This window comes from Borostomias antarcticus (genome assembly GCF_949987555.1).
Source record: "Borostomias antarcticus genome assembly, chromosome: 10".
NCBI classification, from domain to species: domain Eukaryota; kingdom Metazoa; phylum Chordata; class Actinopteri; order Stomiiformes; family Stomiidae; genus Borostomias; species Borostomias antarcticus.
In genome coordinates, this window is record NC_140243.1 from 24816972 (window position 1) to 24835537 (window position 18566).

The following is an 18566-nucleotide window of genomic DNA, read 5'->3' on the forward strand; positions in this document are numbered from 1 at the left end:
GGACATTCTCTAGTCAACATTCTCCATCATCTGTCATGTCCCCATCTGTCAAACAAAGTGCACAGAAAGCACCACATATAGAAATACATTCAAATAAATATACTCTTTCATAAATATATTAACATGTTGCAATTTAACCTGCTGCAATAAGTCACATTGCATTCACCTCTTTAATGTAATGTATTTGTTTCTTTAGTGTTTTCTCACACAAACCACCGAACAATTGAACATGGATGGTGACATATTGCAGTAGTGTCCCTCTGTCTTCTCTTTACACACTCATACAGACATGATACACCTTATTTGGAGATACAGTAGGACTGGGTAACAGTGTGTGGGGACTTCAATGTTTCTTTTAATTCAATTATATATACTGGTATGCTACTGTATGCCATTAGGCCTATGTGATGTTTTCCTTTCAATATGTTGCTGTATAGTTGTATTGAAATATGTAAGAGTTGTTTTGTTCCCTGTGGCTTCTAGATTGTGTACAAAAAATCACTAATATTGGTAGAGTCCATGTCCCAGTGAATATGTCGTCACCTCTGTACCTTTTCCTCTCGTTTTAGGGTATGTATTCCTGTGCTCTGATTATTTTATTTGTTTTAATGTAAATAATGGGCCTTACCATTGTTGGTATGTGTCATGCAGTTAATGTGAATATGTTGATGCCGGTTTTGGTGCTATTTTCTTTCTATCATTCATCACTTGTCAGTATCGCTTCCTCCTGCAACTTGCCCACACTGGGATCGAACCCGGGTCTGAGTGGGCGATATTTATACTGAGGAAGAGTGAGTTTAACCATTCCACTCGGTTACACATGCTCACAATCGACATGGAAAGTACACTTGGGTTTCCTTCAGTTCCCACACAGTCACGTTAGGTTCTTATTCATGACCCCAGAGGGATTTTATACATGTCAATTTCAACATGTTGCAATAAGTATATTACAAGCATATATTCCAGGATCAGCAGAATCATCAGCTGAACTGGAACAAAAGGAGTCTCAAAGACACAAAAAGTAGTTTCAGTAACATGACATCCTAGTATAGCTACAGTACAGGGGGTACATACGGTTTCAAGCACAGCAATAAACATTTTCCAATCGCATTTGCAGTTTACAGCTGGTCCAAACCAGAGCCAGTGGTCCAAAGAAATTACCTGCTAACATCAGCATTTCAAATATCAATGGTCAAAAAAAAGATGCTGTGTGTTTGTACATGGACCAGCAGCCATGTTTTTGCAGCTTGTCTTCCAGCAGAACTCACTGCTCCCAACACACTCCTCTTTGAGCGCTTCCCCTGGGCCCTGTCGCCACAGAGACCATGTCACAGTCCGTCCATCATGGCCAAAAGGTCATCACCTTTGCTGCTGGCACTCGGACACGGTTCAGCTGCCTCTGTGAACTCCCCCATGATCCTGGCCAGCTCTGCATTCGCCTGCTGGTTCTGAAAGACAAACCGATGGGTCGCTTTACTTGCAGCTGGTCCGTCGCAAAATATGCGCTTGTCCATGCGTTAAACAGCAAGTATACTGTGTATTTTATTCCCCTTCGTCCTGTCAGACTCATCCTTGTATCTCTGACAACATCTCTGCTAGCCTTGTCAACTAGACTAGCTGTTCCTTTGTGACAGTGTGTCTGAACATGGGTGGTCCATCGGGGGTGAGATATTACTCTGTTCCATACAGCTGTGGCATGACAGACGCGGCCCCATTATCCTGGGGCATAAATGCAGTATCTACCTTGCAGTTGAGGTGCAATGTTTAGGCTAGTTAGTGTCACAGAAAACAATATATATAATGAAGGTACTTTACCTTTGTTGCTTGGATGTTTATGACTTCGTATGATAGATCATCTGGCCTCGATATCAAAGCCTCCCTGAGAACAAAATGAACCACTGGTAAAGAAATCAATATGGCCTTTTTCATCCTGTTGAGACTCAAACTTTTACCTCTAAAATGACAGGAGGTAGCATAAAGCGACATTTAGGAAAGAGGAGAACTTACTCTTCTTCCTCATCTGTGGCAAAAAGGTTGACTCTGAAGCCAGTGTCTGTGCTGCCTGGTTTCTCTACCTGCAAGCCTCCCATCAACCTAGCGAGAAGGTTCAGCTCCTCTTTGGCCAGGGGATTTGGAGCTGTATTGACCTAGTAGAACAAAGGAAAACATCATATAACTTAAGAATTTGCTTCATGAAGTATTGCTTCAGAGTAATCGCCCACAACATTTACTATTTAAGGGATGCAGCTAAAATTAAATGCATAGTGTGCTATTTTGGACATTTAGTCCTATTTGCGGTCTGTTTAACATGAACCTGACACATAGAGACCATCATTTCATTGATCGCTCAAATATTGAGTAAGAGAAATTTCTTTACAGTGGAAGTGGACGGGGTCGCGGTCAACACGAAAATGTTAAGTCAAATGTCAGGTCAGTGGTAGTGCGGTCGGCCAGATAGTCCTATTTCAAATGTAACTGTTGGTTCAACATTCGGTTTGCAAATAGCCTACACAGGGCTCTAGACTGCGACCAAAATGGTTGCATTGGCAACGTGAGTTTAAATCTCACGTGGCCGCATTCGTGCGAGTACATAATGCACACTCCTGCCTGCACCCCCCACCAGCAGCGTGTGTAGCCTACTGACCATGAAAGTGCTAGACTCATGAAACGGTGAAAGTGCAGGCAGGTAGAGCGTGAATCAAGCACCCCCGCGAATACAGTCAGGCTACAATGCCACGCCCCCCACCCCCCCAGACTTTCGGTTAACTATTTAGCTACGTGCTACAAAGATGAAGCGGTCTATAGCGGATTACTTCAAAAAAAAAAAAAATGAGAGAGAGGACCATCAAAAAAATGAGGAGATACTGTAGAGGGTCAAGGAGGTATCCTGACTCAAACATGAGAAAGCAGGGAGAGACCCACTGAGAAGAAGAAGAAAAAGTACTACTTTCAACTGGCTAGTAAGGGGAATGCTATGCTGTACTGTAAGTAAAGCCCAAACCAATAGTCGGACTATTGGTTAGCTTTGCCTGTCTGGTGCGACAACAAAATATGCTGGTGCAACCTACTGAAAAAGTTGGTAGTACTACTTGAAAAGTTAGCCCTGCTACTGAGACCAGGTAAGATCAAACCACAAAGTTCCTGTCTTGGAAAAAGTTACACAATTTTCATGTTGACCGTGGCCCCGGCCACTTCCACTGTAAATACATTTGAGCCGGGTGAAAATGTTCATTTAGCGCAATACTTGAGCGCACAGTGAAATTAGGTCTCTATGAGTCAGGTTCATGTCAGACAGACCGGAAATAGGGCTAAATGTCCAAAATAGCATACTTATCCTTTGGCCAGCCATTTAAACTCCACAACAAGATCAAAAAGTTTTATTTATAAGGAAACGCGCTTGGTGTTGTAAGATACAGGCCTGTTCCAGGCAGTATTTGCTGGCTCACCTTGGTGTGTTGTGCAGAATTTTTGGATGTTCCTGACATGTGAGTCTCCACTGGGCGGCTTACACTATACCTTGAGTGAAAACCAGACAAGCATTCAAACAATCAAGGAGGTACAATAAAGTGGTCCATGACTTTCTCAGGAGTACACCAGAGTGCAGAATTCCTCTGTGGGGTCTAGAATAAGGTTAACAGAGGGTCCTGTATGGAACATTCTCCTGTGTATTGAAGGGTTAGTAGCAGCTCTTACATGTTAGTGCCCAGCTTGATGACTCTGTCTCCGAACATCTCAAAGGAACCCTCCCGGAGAGTGCCGGCGTAGTTCCCACCGTTACGGAACTGCAGTCTCTTAACCTCTTCACCGCTGCAGCTGAACATTCTAGATAGAACAAACAATTTAGATTTGTTCAACATGACATCGAAAGGAGATTGTTTCGCCTAACTAGAGCATTTGGGACTTTTACTGTTATTGGATGGTTCAGGTTTTATGTCTTTTTTAAGTCTTTGTCACTTTGGTACAGTGGATATATACACCATGAATGTTTATGTTAAAAGTTTTCCATGGGAACTCTTGTTGTCCAGCTTGTTTAGTGTTTTAATTAATGGCTGCACACTGTCATCTGGCAATTATTACTAGCAAGGTAAACGTAGACAAATCTAAATTTAGAAAATGATCTCTTGTTCAATAACCTCAGGGATGAAAATAGCTGCAACTTCGACTGTCCAAGTCGGCAGTGTTTGGGAGAGATAGGTGCCGTCAAATAGATGCCATCAAACAGAGAAACCACAGCCAAGTCCATTAAAATAATGGAACAGAGAACAGAATAGTGTGATCGTGGACAATTCTAGCATTACTGCTGTGATACCTGATAAGTCCAGGGATTTGTGTTCCATGAGGCACAGGGCCGGTAGTAGGGAGGACAAAACGTCCGTTGGAATTCTGCACTTTGTCTTTGAGGAAGATGGACACCTGGACATACAAATCAGCCAAGAATTCAGATAATTTCACATAAAACCAAAAGGCCATGCAAGACCCCCTTTAAAACAATCCTATTCTTTTTCTGTAAAACAAAACGTTCTCAATTTATGGTCAGATCCTGGCTGGACTCACCCTTATGTGCATGTCTTGAAAAAAGATGAGAAGAGTCTGTCTGATCAACTGGAATTCACCACTAGAAAATGGTGAATATATCTGTCATATTTGGTAAAGGGGAAAATAAGATTTTAATAAAAATAATAGGAAAAGGAACCCCTTTACAAATATACATGCATACCAAAGCGATTGCTGCCTGTAGCAATCACCTATATTCAACAGAATAATATAGTTAACGGAAGGCAAGGCTCCTGTACCTCTATGAGCTGTCGGTATGTCTCATCAACCTGGCTGAGGATACTCGCTGTGTCCTTCACAAAGTCTTTGATGGCATCCATGTGGTTGAACGACACTAGTAAAATGTCTTTAGGCCGTGGGCAGAGGAGCACCTGGTACTTGAAGGCCATGGTCATCAAGTCATACAGCTGTGGACAAAGAGATTCAAAATTATGTTGGCTATATCTCTATGGCAATAAGCATGAACAAAACAGATGCACAGCTAATAATGAGTCAACGTCATGGTCAAATATGAATGTGCGCAATTTATAATGAACACTAGAGGGAGCCAGACAAATTATGTCATGGCCAGATTTGTTCTTCTACATTACCCTTTAAAACAATGAGTTAAGTGACATTGCTGGATACATTTGAATAAGCACAACGTCTATATACTGAAACATAATATCTTCAAATGTGTTTATACTACCACCCCATACTAAATGTTGAAAACAAGCTTTAGAACACCAAAGAAAAGCCAGGAATACGTTGAACTCCAAAAGAAATATGTCTATGTAGCTTTTTAACATGTCTACAGTATGTAGCTTTCCAATTGGCTAATTGGAAGATAATCATCCCACCCCATCTTTATCACTAAGCTACACAGGATGCAGTTCTGAGAAATGTACAATAATGGCAGTGACATCATGATGATAAGAAAGTATACATTTCCTCAAGATCTAGCCTATACCAACCTCAGACCAGGAAGAACAGTAGAAGCTAGTTTCATCAATGCAGAGACCAGTCAAACCCTAACCAACACTAAACCTAACCCAACCCTAAACCTAACCCTAACCGGCATCTGCATTGATGGGAACTAGCCTTTACCCAGGAGGAACACGCTGTTTCAGGGCAACATCCTTCTGGAAATACCTTGTCCATGCTAGCCTGGTTGAGTCTCATTATCGAAGCATGAGCCAGCCGGTCAAACACCGTCCGCAGAGCCTTCTTGGAATAGAGCTCCTGAGGCTTGAACAGCTCTTCCAGAAACTTCTTATTGAACATGGTGGTGATGATGTCATTCATAACTGTCCAAGAGCAAGGTAGAGAGAGGGTAAAGGAGTGTGAGGTCACAGACTAGAGCTTGGCAGAATATTGGTCCTGTAGCAAGCAGTGCAATATATTGGCTCCTATCCCCAAATACCCTTGTAAACAAAGCAACAGCCTTGAAAACCATCAGGAGGTATGCTTGCAATACACTTGCAGTTAAGATTTGGGATTCAGATACTTCCTTGTGCTACTTGCTGTGCTAAGAGGATACTCACTTCTCGTGCCAGTGTGTGTAAAGGCCACGATACACGGGCAACCTTTTGGGGCAATCTTGTCTATGTATCATGGCCTTGAGGCTTGGTCAGAGAAATGAATTGTCTGAGCAGAGCTTGCAGAGATGTCATCTAAATGCTATTGTGATCTATAATTGCATTAGCTTCTGAATAAGCGTGTTGGTTTGTTTCCTCTAAAGGCTGTGAAGAAGCAGAGCAGGTAACTAGAGATGCATTGCGTGAGAAACATAAAAAAATACCTCTCCTTCTGTCATCCTCAATCCAATCAGCTAGTGATGGAGAATTTACAAGTTAAAAGGAGAGGCAAATACATGTAGGTATTCTGCGTGCCAGGTCACAGTGTTGGCACTTTACTTAGAATCACCTGTGGTCACACTTTCTAGTGACTGGTTAACGTGAGAACAGTCCATCATAACCAGTTAGCTAGGTAGCTAAAGTGATCACAGACATGAATAACCTGAACAGTTTTATGACGACTTAACTTAACTACTGACATTATTATACCATCTTCTCTGATTACATTACACTTTTTTGCTAGCATCTGAATCAACTCATTCACAGCTAATGTTAGCTATAATTAATGCATACATCAATAGCAATCCATCACCCATGCATGGGTTCGTAGCTTCCCCCATGCTGGGTAACGTTAGCTTGCTACTAGCTCTCTGTTGTGTGGTGCTACAGGCTGCTAGCATGGTAGCTGACAGGCTAACACGACATTAGCATCTAGCTCTACCTTTCTTGGCTTTGTCAGCAGGGATGTTCTGTGCTCGCAGGCGTTGATCCAGGATGTAGAGCATCTCTCCGCCCAGGTTGATGAAAAGCAGGGGAAGCGTCCTCGACGACATCTTTATTTGAGGTTTAACTAGCTGGGATTCTAAGAAAAATAGAAAGATAACGATGTCCCTTCTTCTGACTGTTTAGTTAGCATGCTAGCTAGCTGGGTAATATGCTATTCGTTGATGGAGGGCAGCGTCATCAGCGTCCAGTGGTTGCCAGGTCACGGAGGAAAGGGACCAATCACAATCATGCCTGGTGTGTGACGTCACTGTGATCAAGGCCGTGACTTGGAAAGAAGTAACAAGATGTCAAAGTAAACTAGAAACATATTCGGCCCTGAACAGACACAATGGCAGACTACCTGACCAGTGTGACTGATCCTCAACTGAGGAAAACCTTGACCAGATACAGGCTCAGTGGACAAAGACCTGGCTGTAGAAACATGGCCGACACACAGACCTGGGGACCCAGAGAGGAGCGGCTGTGTTCACTTTGCTCACAGGCAGAGGCAGAGAGACAGAGACATACTTCCTTTTGAATTGCACCAAATATAAAAATGTGAGGGAAAAATACTTCCCCAAATTTGAAAACACAAATCAATGTAACTTTGAAAAGCTTTGTCCTGACAAAAAACTCGCTATAAACTCACTATATTCTTGGGGAAATAAGTGAGTGTGCCATACTAGCTGCTGTTTACATAAGGATCTGTGAAAACAGGACAGGAGAACTGACCTATCATTTTCCCTTTCCCCCTACCTTTTTATTGTTTTAATTTCCCTGCCCTTATAGGCCTTACTGCAGATTTTATATTATTTTTGTTAATTGTGTCTTTATTGACCTATTGTATGACCTATAGGTCTGTTAAATTGTTTGTGTCAATATTGAATTGTATTATCCTTGACACTTTGGCAATATTGTTCACCTGACATTCATGCCAATAAAGGATATTGAATTTAATTGATTCCTATCCTTTGCTTGGAAACACATTTAATGTATTCATTTGATGTCTTGTAATATACTCTCTAAGCCTTTGACATGTTATTAATATATATTTTTTTTATTTGTGTGTTTACATTTTTTTCTGTTGTTGTACTGTATGATATACTATATACCTACTTTTTGTATGCTGATACAGAAATTTAATAACTAAAAAAATAAATCCTTTGCTTGGAAACATGGATGTTGTATGTTTATTACTTGGTGAACTGATTTGTAAAAAACAACAAAAAATACAAAAAAAGAGAGAAAGTATATCTGAAAACCGATATTGTTTTAATCTGTGAATCTGTTAATAATAATAATAATAATACATGTTTTGCTAATAACTAATCACAGCATAAACTTATTTCAGATAAAATATACTTAATGAGAGCACAATTCTGGAAAAGCTTTATTTTGTTGAATTTAGTAATTGTATAATGTTCTGTGCAACATTTTCATACATAATAACATTTTATTAATTATTAATAAGGCACAAAAAAGTCAGCAGTACTTCCAGCAAATAAAAAAAACATGCATAGAAATAGTGTGTGGTTATGTATTGTTGTAATGTACTATTTGTACAATTTAGATGGTCAATTCAAACATCCCCATTTCTAATGCGAATTTCTCGTGCCATCCTACACATCTCACAAAATCCGCAGCAGGTGGTCATCAAGGCATCATTGCATACTGTCCCCTGTAAGAAATATGATTAAATGTTACTGATGAGCAAAGTTACTATCCACCCAAGCCATTTCAACAGTACTCTACAATGTCCTTCCTGTCTTTTTTGACAGCACAGATAGTTATCTGAAATGGGAATCGTGTAACCATATTGCTGGTGTGTCTTCATATCCACTCTAGTATGCTATAGTAAACACCACATTCAATTTAAGGATAGATAGGATCTTTCTGCTCTATAAAACAAAGATAAAAGATAAACAGAGATAACAAACACACACTAAAGCCATAGAACATTTCTAATACATTTTCCTGTCTGTGATGTACGCACCTGAATACCATAGGTCAGTCTCATGTGAGTCCTCATAGCCGTCATACCTCCTGGTAATAATCCCAGACATGGATGTTCCCCATACTTGTTAGCTGCATAGCAACTTAATGCTATTGGACAGATGCAGCCAAGGCCACCTGTGTGACAAATATGAACCCCATTGTAAAATACATAAAAAAAAGAATAATTAAACGAAGAGTGGTAAGGTAATTACGATTTCATATTGGCCCATCTGCATCCCAAAATCTGTCTCCCCCTCAGAGTTAGAGTACTGTATGGGGTGCTGGGTGGTCTGGTAGGAGTTTGTCTCAGTACTCACACACTAGGAGGTCACTGCAGCAGGAACACAGACCAGTACTCCAGTCCCCTGTCTGAACATTGGTTCCATATGACCCAGCCCCTGGCTGGTGGGTTACCGCTGGGTTTGCCATGTAAAATCGTTTCAAACTCCTAAAAACCGACCACAGCTGACAGTTAGGAAAATAAAATCAATGCAAAATGAAGACACTGACACACAAATAAATGAAATCATATTTTAGCCATAGATTAATTTTAATTTTCGGTTCTGAAGTGAACCTGAACAAATGAGTTCCATATAATGTACTGTGTCTGTCTAATAAATGTGTATTTTTAATGTGAGTGTAGAGGATAAAGCATGTCACTCACCAACACCGTCGTTTGCTCTGACCCACTCCAGATCTGTTTCGATCTGAACAGGAAGTTGTGACACACTTGCTGTACAAAGCGCTGCTTACTTACTCACTGCTCTACTTCCTTTGACGATCATCTTCTCTGCAGAAGAACACGGATGCAGAGACCAAGTTCCCATAGTGGGGACAGTCACACGGCTCTATGTAGACAGTACTGTCAACTAATCCAACATCATTCTTCAGAATTACAAGGCTCAACTGAGACAGCAGAGATCATACCATATGGGATAAACTATCATCCAAAATCTTGTTCTTTTAATTCTTGTGAGAATCATTAACCCACGTAGTCGATTCAGGGAACCAATCACGTGCTACGGTTTGACCACAACCACAGGACTTCATGTTCTTTTACTATCATATCACAACTACTAGACAAAATGGGGTCATGAGAATTTCACTTCACCTGTCTTCTAATGAAATTGTGAAAATTAAGTAAAGAGCAATGCATAAAAAGAATTCAGTAACTGAAGTCTTATGATAGATTTATTATGAGTAGAAATTAACAGCCCTTCTCCTCTAAACAGTTTCCTGCATTACTGTATCAGATATATTTTGTTAGACCAACTACAGTTTGATGACTCTTGACGAGAACAACAATTTACATATACAATCATCCACACTTCATACCATGGTATAAACAGGATATATGCTACATACAGCAATATGCCCCAATACTGTCCTCTCTACTAGGAGCCAGTAGCTGCTGTCTGGGTCGGGTCTGCCTGCGGGTTGGAGGCTTGCATCACTTTCTTCCTTTGCTCTGCTTTGAGTTTCTGCACCTCTTTAAAGACCTGAGAGAAGGAAAACATATGGGTGAGCCTATTCCCCACAGACCATCAACCTCAGAGGTCAACATCATCAACAGCCACACCTGCAATGACATTCTGCATTAGTCTTGGCGAAATATTGCTATACTATACACATACAACACATACAGTGTAGCTACCAACAGTGGCAAAGTCTAATAAAACAATTAAAATAAAATAAAAAAAGTATATTAAAGTGTAATAGCTACACCACACAAAGGGTATTTACTCTATTCCAAAAGAAACAGCTGGCATGTAAAACAAGCGGTAGTTTGGCTGGCTACCTTAATGCAGAGCGCCTTCTTGGTCAGCCAGCGTCGTGTGATGCGGCGGTAGTACTGCAGGGGGAAGGTGTAGGTGATGCCCAACTCCTTGCAGACATGTTCGAAGGCGTCGTAGCGAGTCATCCTCAGGTTCTTCAACATCTTCTTCCTGCGGTCAATGGCCATCAACATCCGTCTCTTGTTGGCTTTGTCCTGATAATAGGAGACGCATGGAAGAACTAAAGGTGTCAGAGAACAAAAAGGCTTAAAGTTTTTATCAAACTGCCAGTCAAACAAAATCTGTAAAGGAACGTTAAGAGGGGCTGCTTCTATCACTGGAATAGCACTAGTAGTAGTGTGGATCATTTGAAGATACCCTAATTAACTCTGATTGGAAGTGAGTTACAGTAATATGCTTTTGGCCAAGAAATGACCTTAAATTCGGCCTGTTGTCTAGTATGGATTGTGTTACTTTGTTGTCCTTTGATAATCTAACAGTACAATATCCCTCTGGGGAGCAATTATGTACCTACTACTAGCCTCCTACTACTTAAAATAAGACATATATTATGCACACTAAATAATTCATCAAAATTGTGTGTGGAATAGGTATGTTAAGTTATAAAGGTTCAGCATGCAGCTGTAACCACGTCGCTGTCTAATTTCATGCTGGGATGTACCCAGGATATCCTGTTGACAAACCTAACACCAAAGAGAGGGGGAGGGGTGGCGAAGCAATGAAGTGTGGAAAAATGTGTTCACGTCACCGCGACTCTGGTGCTTTCACAAGCCACTTCTCTCATTAAACCTGATCACATACATTACACACCTTTGGGTGTTTGTGCAAGTGCTCTTGATAGTTCCGGATCCTTGCCGTCAAAATGGCGACTGGAAGAAAAAAAACAAAACACATTTGAGTTGGATGAAGAAATATCTGATGAGTTGTGGTGGCAGAGTGATTCCCATAAAAATAAAAAGCTTCTTGCACACGCTGGTCACCTTTGCAGTTTTTATTGTCGACGTTTCGGTCTACATGACCTTTCTCAAGACATTAAATAACCATTGTGACTGAACCGGAATAAGTAGGCTTGGTGCAGGTACTCAATTGGACAAACATATCTCAGCTCTGTCCAAAGGGGCGTGTCCCCCACCATTACCTGGGTTCAAGCATACACACTGTGAAATCCCTTATTATTAATAAGACATTTTTTTAAATACTCATAAATACCCCACCCAAACCCATGACATAAAAACCATGTCCCAATATATACATTGAAACAACAGACCATGTTAAAATGGGCTATGTTTAGGAAATGCTCAGTGAACAAAACAATAACAATAAGATAAAGAGAAAACAAGGAGGACAATGTTAGATTTTGCTTGGTGGCAGAGTGATTTCCCACATTAACAGCACTGTCCTGCGCTCTGTGAAAACGGGAACCTACTCTTGACTTCAGGGGAGCTGTCGTCAGTTTCATCCCTTTGGACTTTTGCAATCAGCTGCTGCTGTTTCAGGCACAGCTTCTCTCTCTGGAGACAGAGGATTTCACATGGTTATTGTACAATCTGCAGTACAAGCAGCATTTACATTCTTTTCATGACCAAGCCTATAGTAACTGACAGTAACTGATATCAACAGACGGCCTATAGTGGTAACTAGTAACTACCATGTATTGAGGAGAGGAGACTATTAAGACTTAAGGACATACGTGGCTTGCTAGTTCCAATGTCAGGAGCCTCTTGACTAGGTCATCAGTTCTGTAAACAAACAACAGAATAGCATGAAGATAGATAACATTACTATAGGAATCATACAGGTCTAGATTAGTAAGTAAGATTGTACATTTAGTTCATCGATGTTGACATGAACATACGTTTGAGCAAGGGGAACATCTGCATACTCCATCTTCAGCATGGTTGGAGGAAGATCAATGAGCTGGCTTTGGAATACTGAAGAAAATCAAGTAAATATAGAATCATGAATGTGTCAAAAAAAGATAAAACCCCTAAATCTTTATTCAACTTTTCCTTGAGAAAAGTTGAACTTACAGAGAGCATACCTGGCTTCTTTTTCCTTGCTGCCTGTGCATAGTTTCTCACAGGCTGAATGGTAATGCTTCCAGGGCCTCAAGAGAATTGAACAGAAGAAAAACAGAATAATTCCAAATATGTTTCGTATGAGACCTTAGCGGTTGTGTAATCTGTGTTGTGTAATCTGTGATTATACAGAGTAGAGTCAGACGTGTAGATCTCTTTGGAGGGGTCATAATGAACGAGGTACAGTCTATCGATATCAAATCATCTGTGCACAAATGAAATATCTTGTCCTGCCTTGCAATGAAGAAACTGTAGCTAAATTGTGGTATGCACGTTTGTGAGACAGATAAATGAGAGATGAGGGTGTCATGGAGTGTGAAGCTGTACTTCACGCCCTAGGGCCCTGGAGGAAATGTAGGGGGTCCCAACACACAGTTCCATACAAAAACGAGACTGGTTAAGGAAGGGTATTAGAATACTGAATGATTTATTCGACGAGGGCAATTTCCTTTCCTATAACAGAATGAGGGACAAATACAATCTGTAAGGACATGGCCCTTTTTGGAAATATTTACAGATCAGACACTGTGTTAAAGGGACAGTTCACCCTAATCAAGAAGAAAACCTAAAAGAGTGCAACTGCCGATGCCGACCATGTTTCGTAAAGCATCACAGTGATACGAGTTATGTCCTTGGGTAAATAACGATGGCTGTAAAAATCTTAGGACGATATGGGAAAAGGACTTGTATTGTACATTTGATGAAAGAACATGGGATAAGATTCTTTCCAACAATGGGAAATATATTAGGGAGGCCAGAACCAAATGTATTCACTATAAAATTCTTCATAGGTATTATTACACCCCAACAAGACTCAACAAAATGGGCTTAATTAGAGATAGTTTATGTTGGAAATGTAAAACGGAACAAGGTACATATGTGCATGCATTATGGGAGTGTACCATGGTCGCTCCTTTATGGAGGAATGCTGGGATATATGGGCGCTTGGTTAGAATATGACCTGCCCAGATCACCAGAGTACCACTGTTGAATAAATCTGCATTTAGAGTTTTAACAACTGGCTTAATAGCCTGTGCCCAGCTGATTCTTAGATATTGGAAAGATACTCAAACTCCTACACTGAAAATGTGGAAGGAATGAATGAATGATATAAACTGCTGCATGTGAAAAGATGGGGAGATTGAACTGGAAAAATTAGGTGGTTGAAAAACAATGGAATAGCTTTAGTAGTTATATGTCTGGAGGGAACAATTTAATTAAATGCATGCAGCGAATTATCCATTGATGAAAAACGTTCACTTTCATTCTTGCGTTTAGTGGTTTTTCAAAATTAAAGTCATCTGTTTTTTTTCATGTTTTCATGGGGGGGAACAAATGCACATGTTGTAATATTGAGCGGGACGAATCCCCTGCCTACTGCAATCATCAGTCCACAGTGAGGGGGTCAGCAGAGGCAGCTCAGCTCACTTGCGTTGCAGTTTTGGAAGTATTTAATAATCAATGTTTTATTAAAAACATAAAAAATGAATTTCATTTTTCTATTAAAGAAAGGTTACATGTTTTATATGCTGTCAAATATACTTCTTAGAAAGAACAAAGAAAATCGGAATCGGCAGGTCATCGGAAATTGGAATTGGCCAAAAAAAAGTGCAGTCGGTGCATCCCTAATAGTCTCCCTCCTGACTCAAATATTATGCTAATCGCTGCACTCTGCATACTACATAATAGAGTCTGTGCCACTTCATAATAGAGTCTGTGCCACTTCGCCGCCCAAGCTGGTGTCCTGAGGGCGCATCGATGGGTCAAAATTGAAAGAGTGACAGGTCGTAGCAGCAAATGAGAGATGCTAGCTCAGGTTAGATGGGCGGGGCATATCTGTAGGTGGGAGCACCTGATCGCAAAAGTCGAGAAAGAAGATCTGATATCGTTAATTTTCTTGTCAAAGAAGTTGGCAAAATCATCAGGGAGAAGGGAGAAAGGAGTGGTAGGGGTTGGAGTAGTGAAGAGAACGTTTTGAAGAGTTTCAAAGAGCAGAAGAAAGCAACTTTAGCAGAGGATAGGGAGGAGGAGAAAGTGGAAAGAAGAGATAGGAAGTTAATAAGGTCCTCTGGGAGTCTGCCTTTTCTCCATTTACGCTCAGCTATTCTCAGGCTCCGTCTATCAGTACGCACTGAGTCCGACAGCCATGGGGCAGGTGGAGTTGGGCGTGCTGGCCTGGAGGTGAGGGGACAGAGATTGTCCAGAGAAGAGGAGAGAGTAGAGAGGAGAAGATCTGTAGCAGTATCAGGGGGCAGGAGAGAGAGGGAGGGGCATTGAGGGCAGAGGTAACAGAAGAGCAAAGGTCAGTAGGGGGGTGGCTACAGGTAGTAACCATGCGGGTAGGGGGAGGAATTACAGGGGAAGAAGGGAGAGAGAGGGAGAAGGGCATGAAATAGTGGTCAGAGAGATGGAGGAGGAGTGACAAAGAGGTCGGGATGGAGCAGTGCCTAGTGAACATGAGATCCAGCTGGTTGCCAGCCTTGTGGGTGGGAGGAGAAGAGGAGAGATGAAGGTTGAAGGAGAGCAATATCTCTCCATACTCCAGACACAGCTTGTCCTAGCACCCAAGACCTTAAAGTACTACAGTAGCTAAGGTGATTATACACTGTTTGGCTTAATGGAATCATGCTCTTCTTTAGCCTGCATCAGTCAGAATGTCAACTCGTTACACTCCGTTGAGATCTTCAAAAATCAGTCAACTTCGGTGCAGTGGGTGGATTCAAATGTCTGGACCCAGGTTAGGTCTTCTTCATACAAGGGCATGACATCACAATGAAACAATGGCATGACATCACAATGTAATATTGAGAAACATTGTAACATTGGGAGACCAGACTATAGCACCTGTTAAGCTCAGTGACTATCCATACTGTCAGATCACATGACCTCCCTCACTATTGGCCACTGCCTCTCCCTATGGACAAAGTCTATCCCTATTGGCCACTGCCTCTCCCTATGGACAAAGTCTCTCCCTATTGGCCACTGCCTCTCCCTATGGACAAAGTGCCTGACTGTAGGCTATCCTTTTCACACTGTTGTGCCGAGTCTTGGTCCAGACAGTCTGGGGGGCGGTATGTAGACACTAGGCAGCCCACTGGTTAGCGCATCTGACCAGTGAGCAAGAATGTCCCATCGATCATGTCCTTCATTGTGTGTCCTTGAGTAAGGCTGTAGTATGAAAAGGGTATATTCGTACTGGTCGCCTCCTCTCTTTCCCAAAGACCCAGCTGTCAGGCTTGATGTTGCTCCAGACTGAGTCGCCCATGTACCAAATCAGTCCCTTCACTACATTCACTTCTTGTGGCTTTGAAGCTATAGGTCACTGTGTTCAGTTACATTAGCCTAGCTCTGGATCAGGGCTAATTTCTAGTGTGCATAGAGCAGATAAGCAGAGAAATCAGCTCTTACAAAAAGATATGACAGTGTTTTGCACTGTATCCTCTTTATTACAGATTAGAGAGCGCGATAATGACAACCAGTGTGGTGATAATAGCCGCAGCTACATTTATTAAAGGTGTAGTTCTGAATTTTGGACACAGAGCCTCATTTACGACTTACCCATAATGTCGTTGATTGATGGAGAACATTTTTAGCTGATTCAATGCTGCCTCTCTTTCGGATCTGTTTTTCAGCCCCCAGTTGCTCGAATGCACTAGATACAACCAGGTAACTGTGATATAATGGTATATAGCTCGAATGCACACAGGTCGGAGGTAGGTATTTTGCCACTTGCCACCTCCGACCACAAACGAACGCACCATAACACTGTCTCTCCAGCCAACAACTCCCAGCTACTGTATAATGTCAACAGGGATGGATGGGGATTGGACTAGCAGCGCCCTCTCCTGGCCAGCGTGCGTTAGTTCGTAATCTCCTGGCATCCGACAAGAAGTAAATGAGGAATGCAGAAAAGCATTGACATTGTTTGTTTTGTTTGGTATCACACTGATACCAATACAGCTGCCAACTTCATGTGTGGGGAATTGAGTTGGACGACAGAGCTGATATTGAACACATTGAATGACAAACGTCATCGAGCAGGATCGGAGAGAAGTATCTAATGGGTAGCTAATATCTTGCTAAACTATACAGGTTTACCACAACGCACAGGACATATTCATACGTGTAGGCCTATGCTCGTATTTACTCACCAATAACGTTCCCTCTACGAAGCTCCGCTCTGTTCTCTGCCCTTGTATTCAAAGAGGAGAGACATGCCCCGTATTTCAATGGGAGAGCCGAGCAAGTCCCTTTCAGTCTTGATAAAACACCGCCTTCTCGCAAAACGATAGATGCAGATTTGAGAGTACTTCTTAAAGCCATGTTTGTAAACATGGTTGATTCACGAAATACTTATGTCACCTCTTTTAATTATAAGTAAGTGAGTGTGACATGCAATCCGCATTCGTCCCCTATTGAAGATACGCCATTTTAGCTAGACCGAACCAGTAGAAAACCGCACGATCTACGTTATGAAATCGATGCCAGACTTAATCGATGCGATTATTGTCTTGCATCATAGAAATCTGCTTGTATTTTGCTGTTTTTCCAAATGTGCAAAGCCACCAAGCTCAGATAATTTGTGGATGGAATTAATGCCTGCAGTATGTGCAATTTTTTGCCCACTGAATGTATTTGTATTTATTTATTGCTATGTTTGTAAAGCGTGCATACAAGAGACAATCATAAACAAATCATTGATACAGGTCTGTATTCTACAACAACCGAATAATCAAAACAATTCATTAAGCCTTTCGCTGCTTTTGGGTCAAAACCTTGTATCTCCAAAATGGAAAGTTTTCTGAATGTTGAAAAGAACATTACAATTTCTGTTTTTGAACATAAAATTACATATGATGAGCTGGTTAGAATACATTTAATTGGTCCCAGGGCTATGAGGCATTCAGAGGTAAAGGGTAGTCCATGTTTTCAGTTGTGGGAAAAAAATCAACAAAAATGGAGATATCAAATTTTGACCTGACAGCAGCGTTTTGTAACCTGGCCTCAAACTTATTACGTAGGCAAGGCAAGGCAAGTTTATTTATATAGCACATTTCAGCCACAGGGCAATTCAAGGTGCTTTACGTGAGACATTAAAAGCATTAAAACTAAAAGCAAGACATTATAGACATTTAAAACAAAAAGCAGGACAAATTAAAAGCATTAAAACAAAAAGCAAGACATTATAGACATTTAAAACAAAAAGCAGGACAAATAGAATACAGGAATAAAAGTTACAGTGCAGTATACAGATAAACATAACTCCTCTTAGAAAGCAGTGGCAAAAAGAAAAGTCTTCATGCTTGTTTTAAAAGAACCAAGAGTTGCAGCAGACCTGCAGTTTTCTGGAAGTTTGTTCCAGATATGTGGGGTATAAAAACTGAATGCGGCTTCTCCATGTTTTGTTTTAAATCTGGGGACAGAAAGCAGGCCTGTGCCAGACGACCTGAGGGGTCTGGATGGTTCATAGCATATGAGCAGATAAGAAATATATTTTGGCCCTAGACCATTCAGTGCTTTATTTTAAAGTCAATTATTTGACAGACAGGAAGCCAGTGTAAAGACCTTAGAACTGGTGTGATATGCTCCACTTTCTTAGTCTTAGTGAGGACTCGAGCAGCAGTGTTCTGAATCAGCTGCAGCTGTCTGATCGATTTTTTAGAGAGACCTGTATACATGCCGTTACAGTAGTTGAGTCTACTGAAGATAAATGCATGGACAAGTTTTTCCAAATCCTTCTGGGACATAAATCCTTTGATCCTTGATATATTCTTCAGGTGATAGTAGGCTGACTTTGTAATTGACTTAATGTGGCTGTTGAA

At 41.2% G+C, this 18566-nt stretch overlaps 3 protein-coding genes across 3 annotated transcripts; all 3 read right to left on the reverse strand.

Moving 5' to 3' along the window:
* Positions 1-1328: 1328 nt before the first annotated feature.
* On the reverse strand, positions 1329-6943 carry oscp1b (organic solute carrier partner 1b; the record flags this gene model as incomplete). The annotated part of the gene is made up of 10 exons (XM_084445036.1): positions 1329-1448; positions 1816-1879; positions 2008-2147; positions 3447-3516; positions 3694-3822; positions 4310-4413; positions 4555-4635; positions 4794-4961; positions 5686-5840; positions 6832-6943. The coding sequence occupies 10 exons, from the start codon at positions 6941-6943 to the stop codon at positions 1329-1331; spliced, it is 1143 nt and encodes a 380-aa protein (XP_084301162.1).
* A 1500-nt stretch (positions 6944-8443) lies between these two features.
* On the reverse strand, positions 8444-9546 carry LOC311313915 (cornifelin-like). The gene is made up of 4 exons (XM_084444164.1): positions 9535-9546; positions 9188-9318; positions 8869-9005; positions 8444-8553 (listed from the first exon to the last, which is right to left on the reverse strand). Exons 2-4 carry the CDS (start codon positions 9297-9299, stop codon positions 8455-8457), a joined length of 348 nt encoding a protein of 115 aa, XP_084300290.1. The 5' UTR covers positions 9300-9318; positions 9535-9546; the 3' UTR covers positions 8444-8454.
* Positions 9547-10065: 519 nt separating this feature from the next.
* On the reverse strand, positions 10066-17166 carry mrps15 (mitochondrial ribosomal protein S15). The gene is made up of 8 exons (XM_084444939.1): positions 16896-17166; positions 12708-12773; positions 12522-12597; positions 12357-12405; positions 12093-12177; positions 11477-11535; positions 10669-10860; positions 10066-10369 (listed from the first exon to the last, which is right to left on the reverse strand). The coding sequence occupies exons 1-8, from the start codon at positions 17077-17079 to the stop codon at positions 10265-10267; spliced, it is 816 nt and encodes a 271-aa protein (XP_084301065.1). The 5' UTR covers positions 17080-17166; the 3' UTR covers positions 10066-10264.
* Between the last annotated feature and the right edge of the window lie 1400 nt (positions 17167-18566).

What these genes read in the sequence shown, in the direction of transcription:
- LOC311313915 (XM_084444164.1), bottom strand. Translation starts at nt 9,299, where the DNA reads ATGGCAAACCCAGCGGTAACCCACCAGCCAGGGGCTGGGTCATATGGA. An exon ending in CTGCAGTGACCTCCTAGTGT is followed by an intron (nt 9,006 to 9,187) that starts GTGAGTACTGAG and finishes TTTGTCACACAG; the next exon opens with GTGGCCTTGGCTGCATCTGT. An exon ending in GACTGACCTATGGTATTCAG is followed by an intron (nt 8,554 to 8,868) that starts GTGCGTACATCA and finishes TATTTCTTACAG; the next exon opens with GGGACAGTATGCAATGATGC.
- mrps15 (XM_084444939.1), bottom strand. Translation starts at nt 17,079, where the DNA reads ATGTTTACAAACATGGCTTTAAGAAGTACTCTCAAATCTGCATCTATC. An exon ending in TCGTAGAGGGAACGTTATTG is followed by an intron (nt 12,774 to 16,895) that starts GTGAGTAAATAC and finishes AATTCTCTTGAG; the next exon opens with GCCCTGGAAGCATTACCATT. An exon ending in AGAAGGCGCTCTGCATTAAG is followed by an intron (nt 10,370 to 10,668) that starts GTAGCCAGCCAA and finishes TCCTTCTCTCAG; the next exon opens with GTCTTTAAAGAGGTGCAGAA.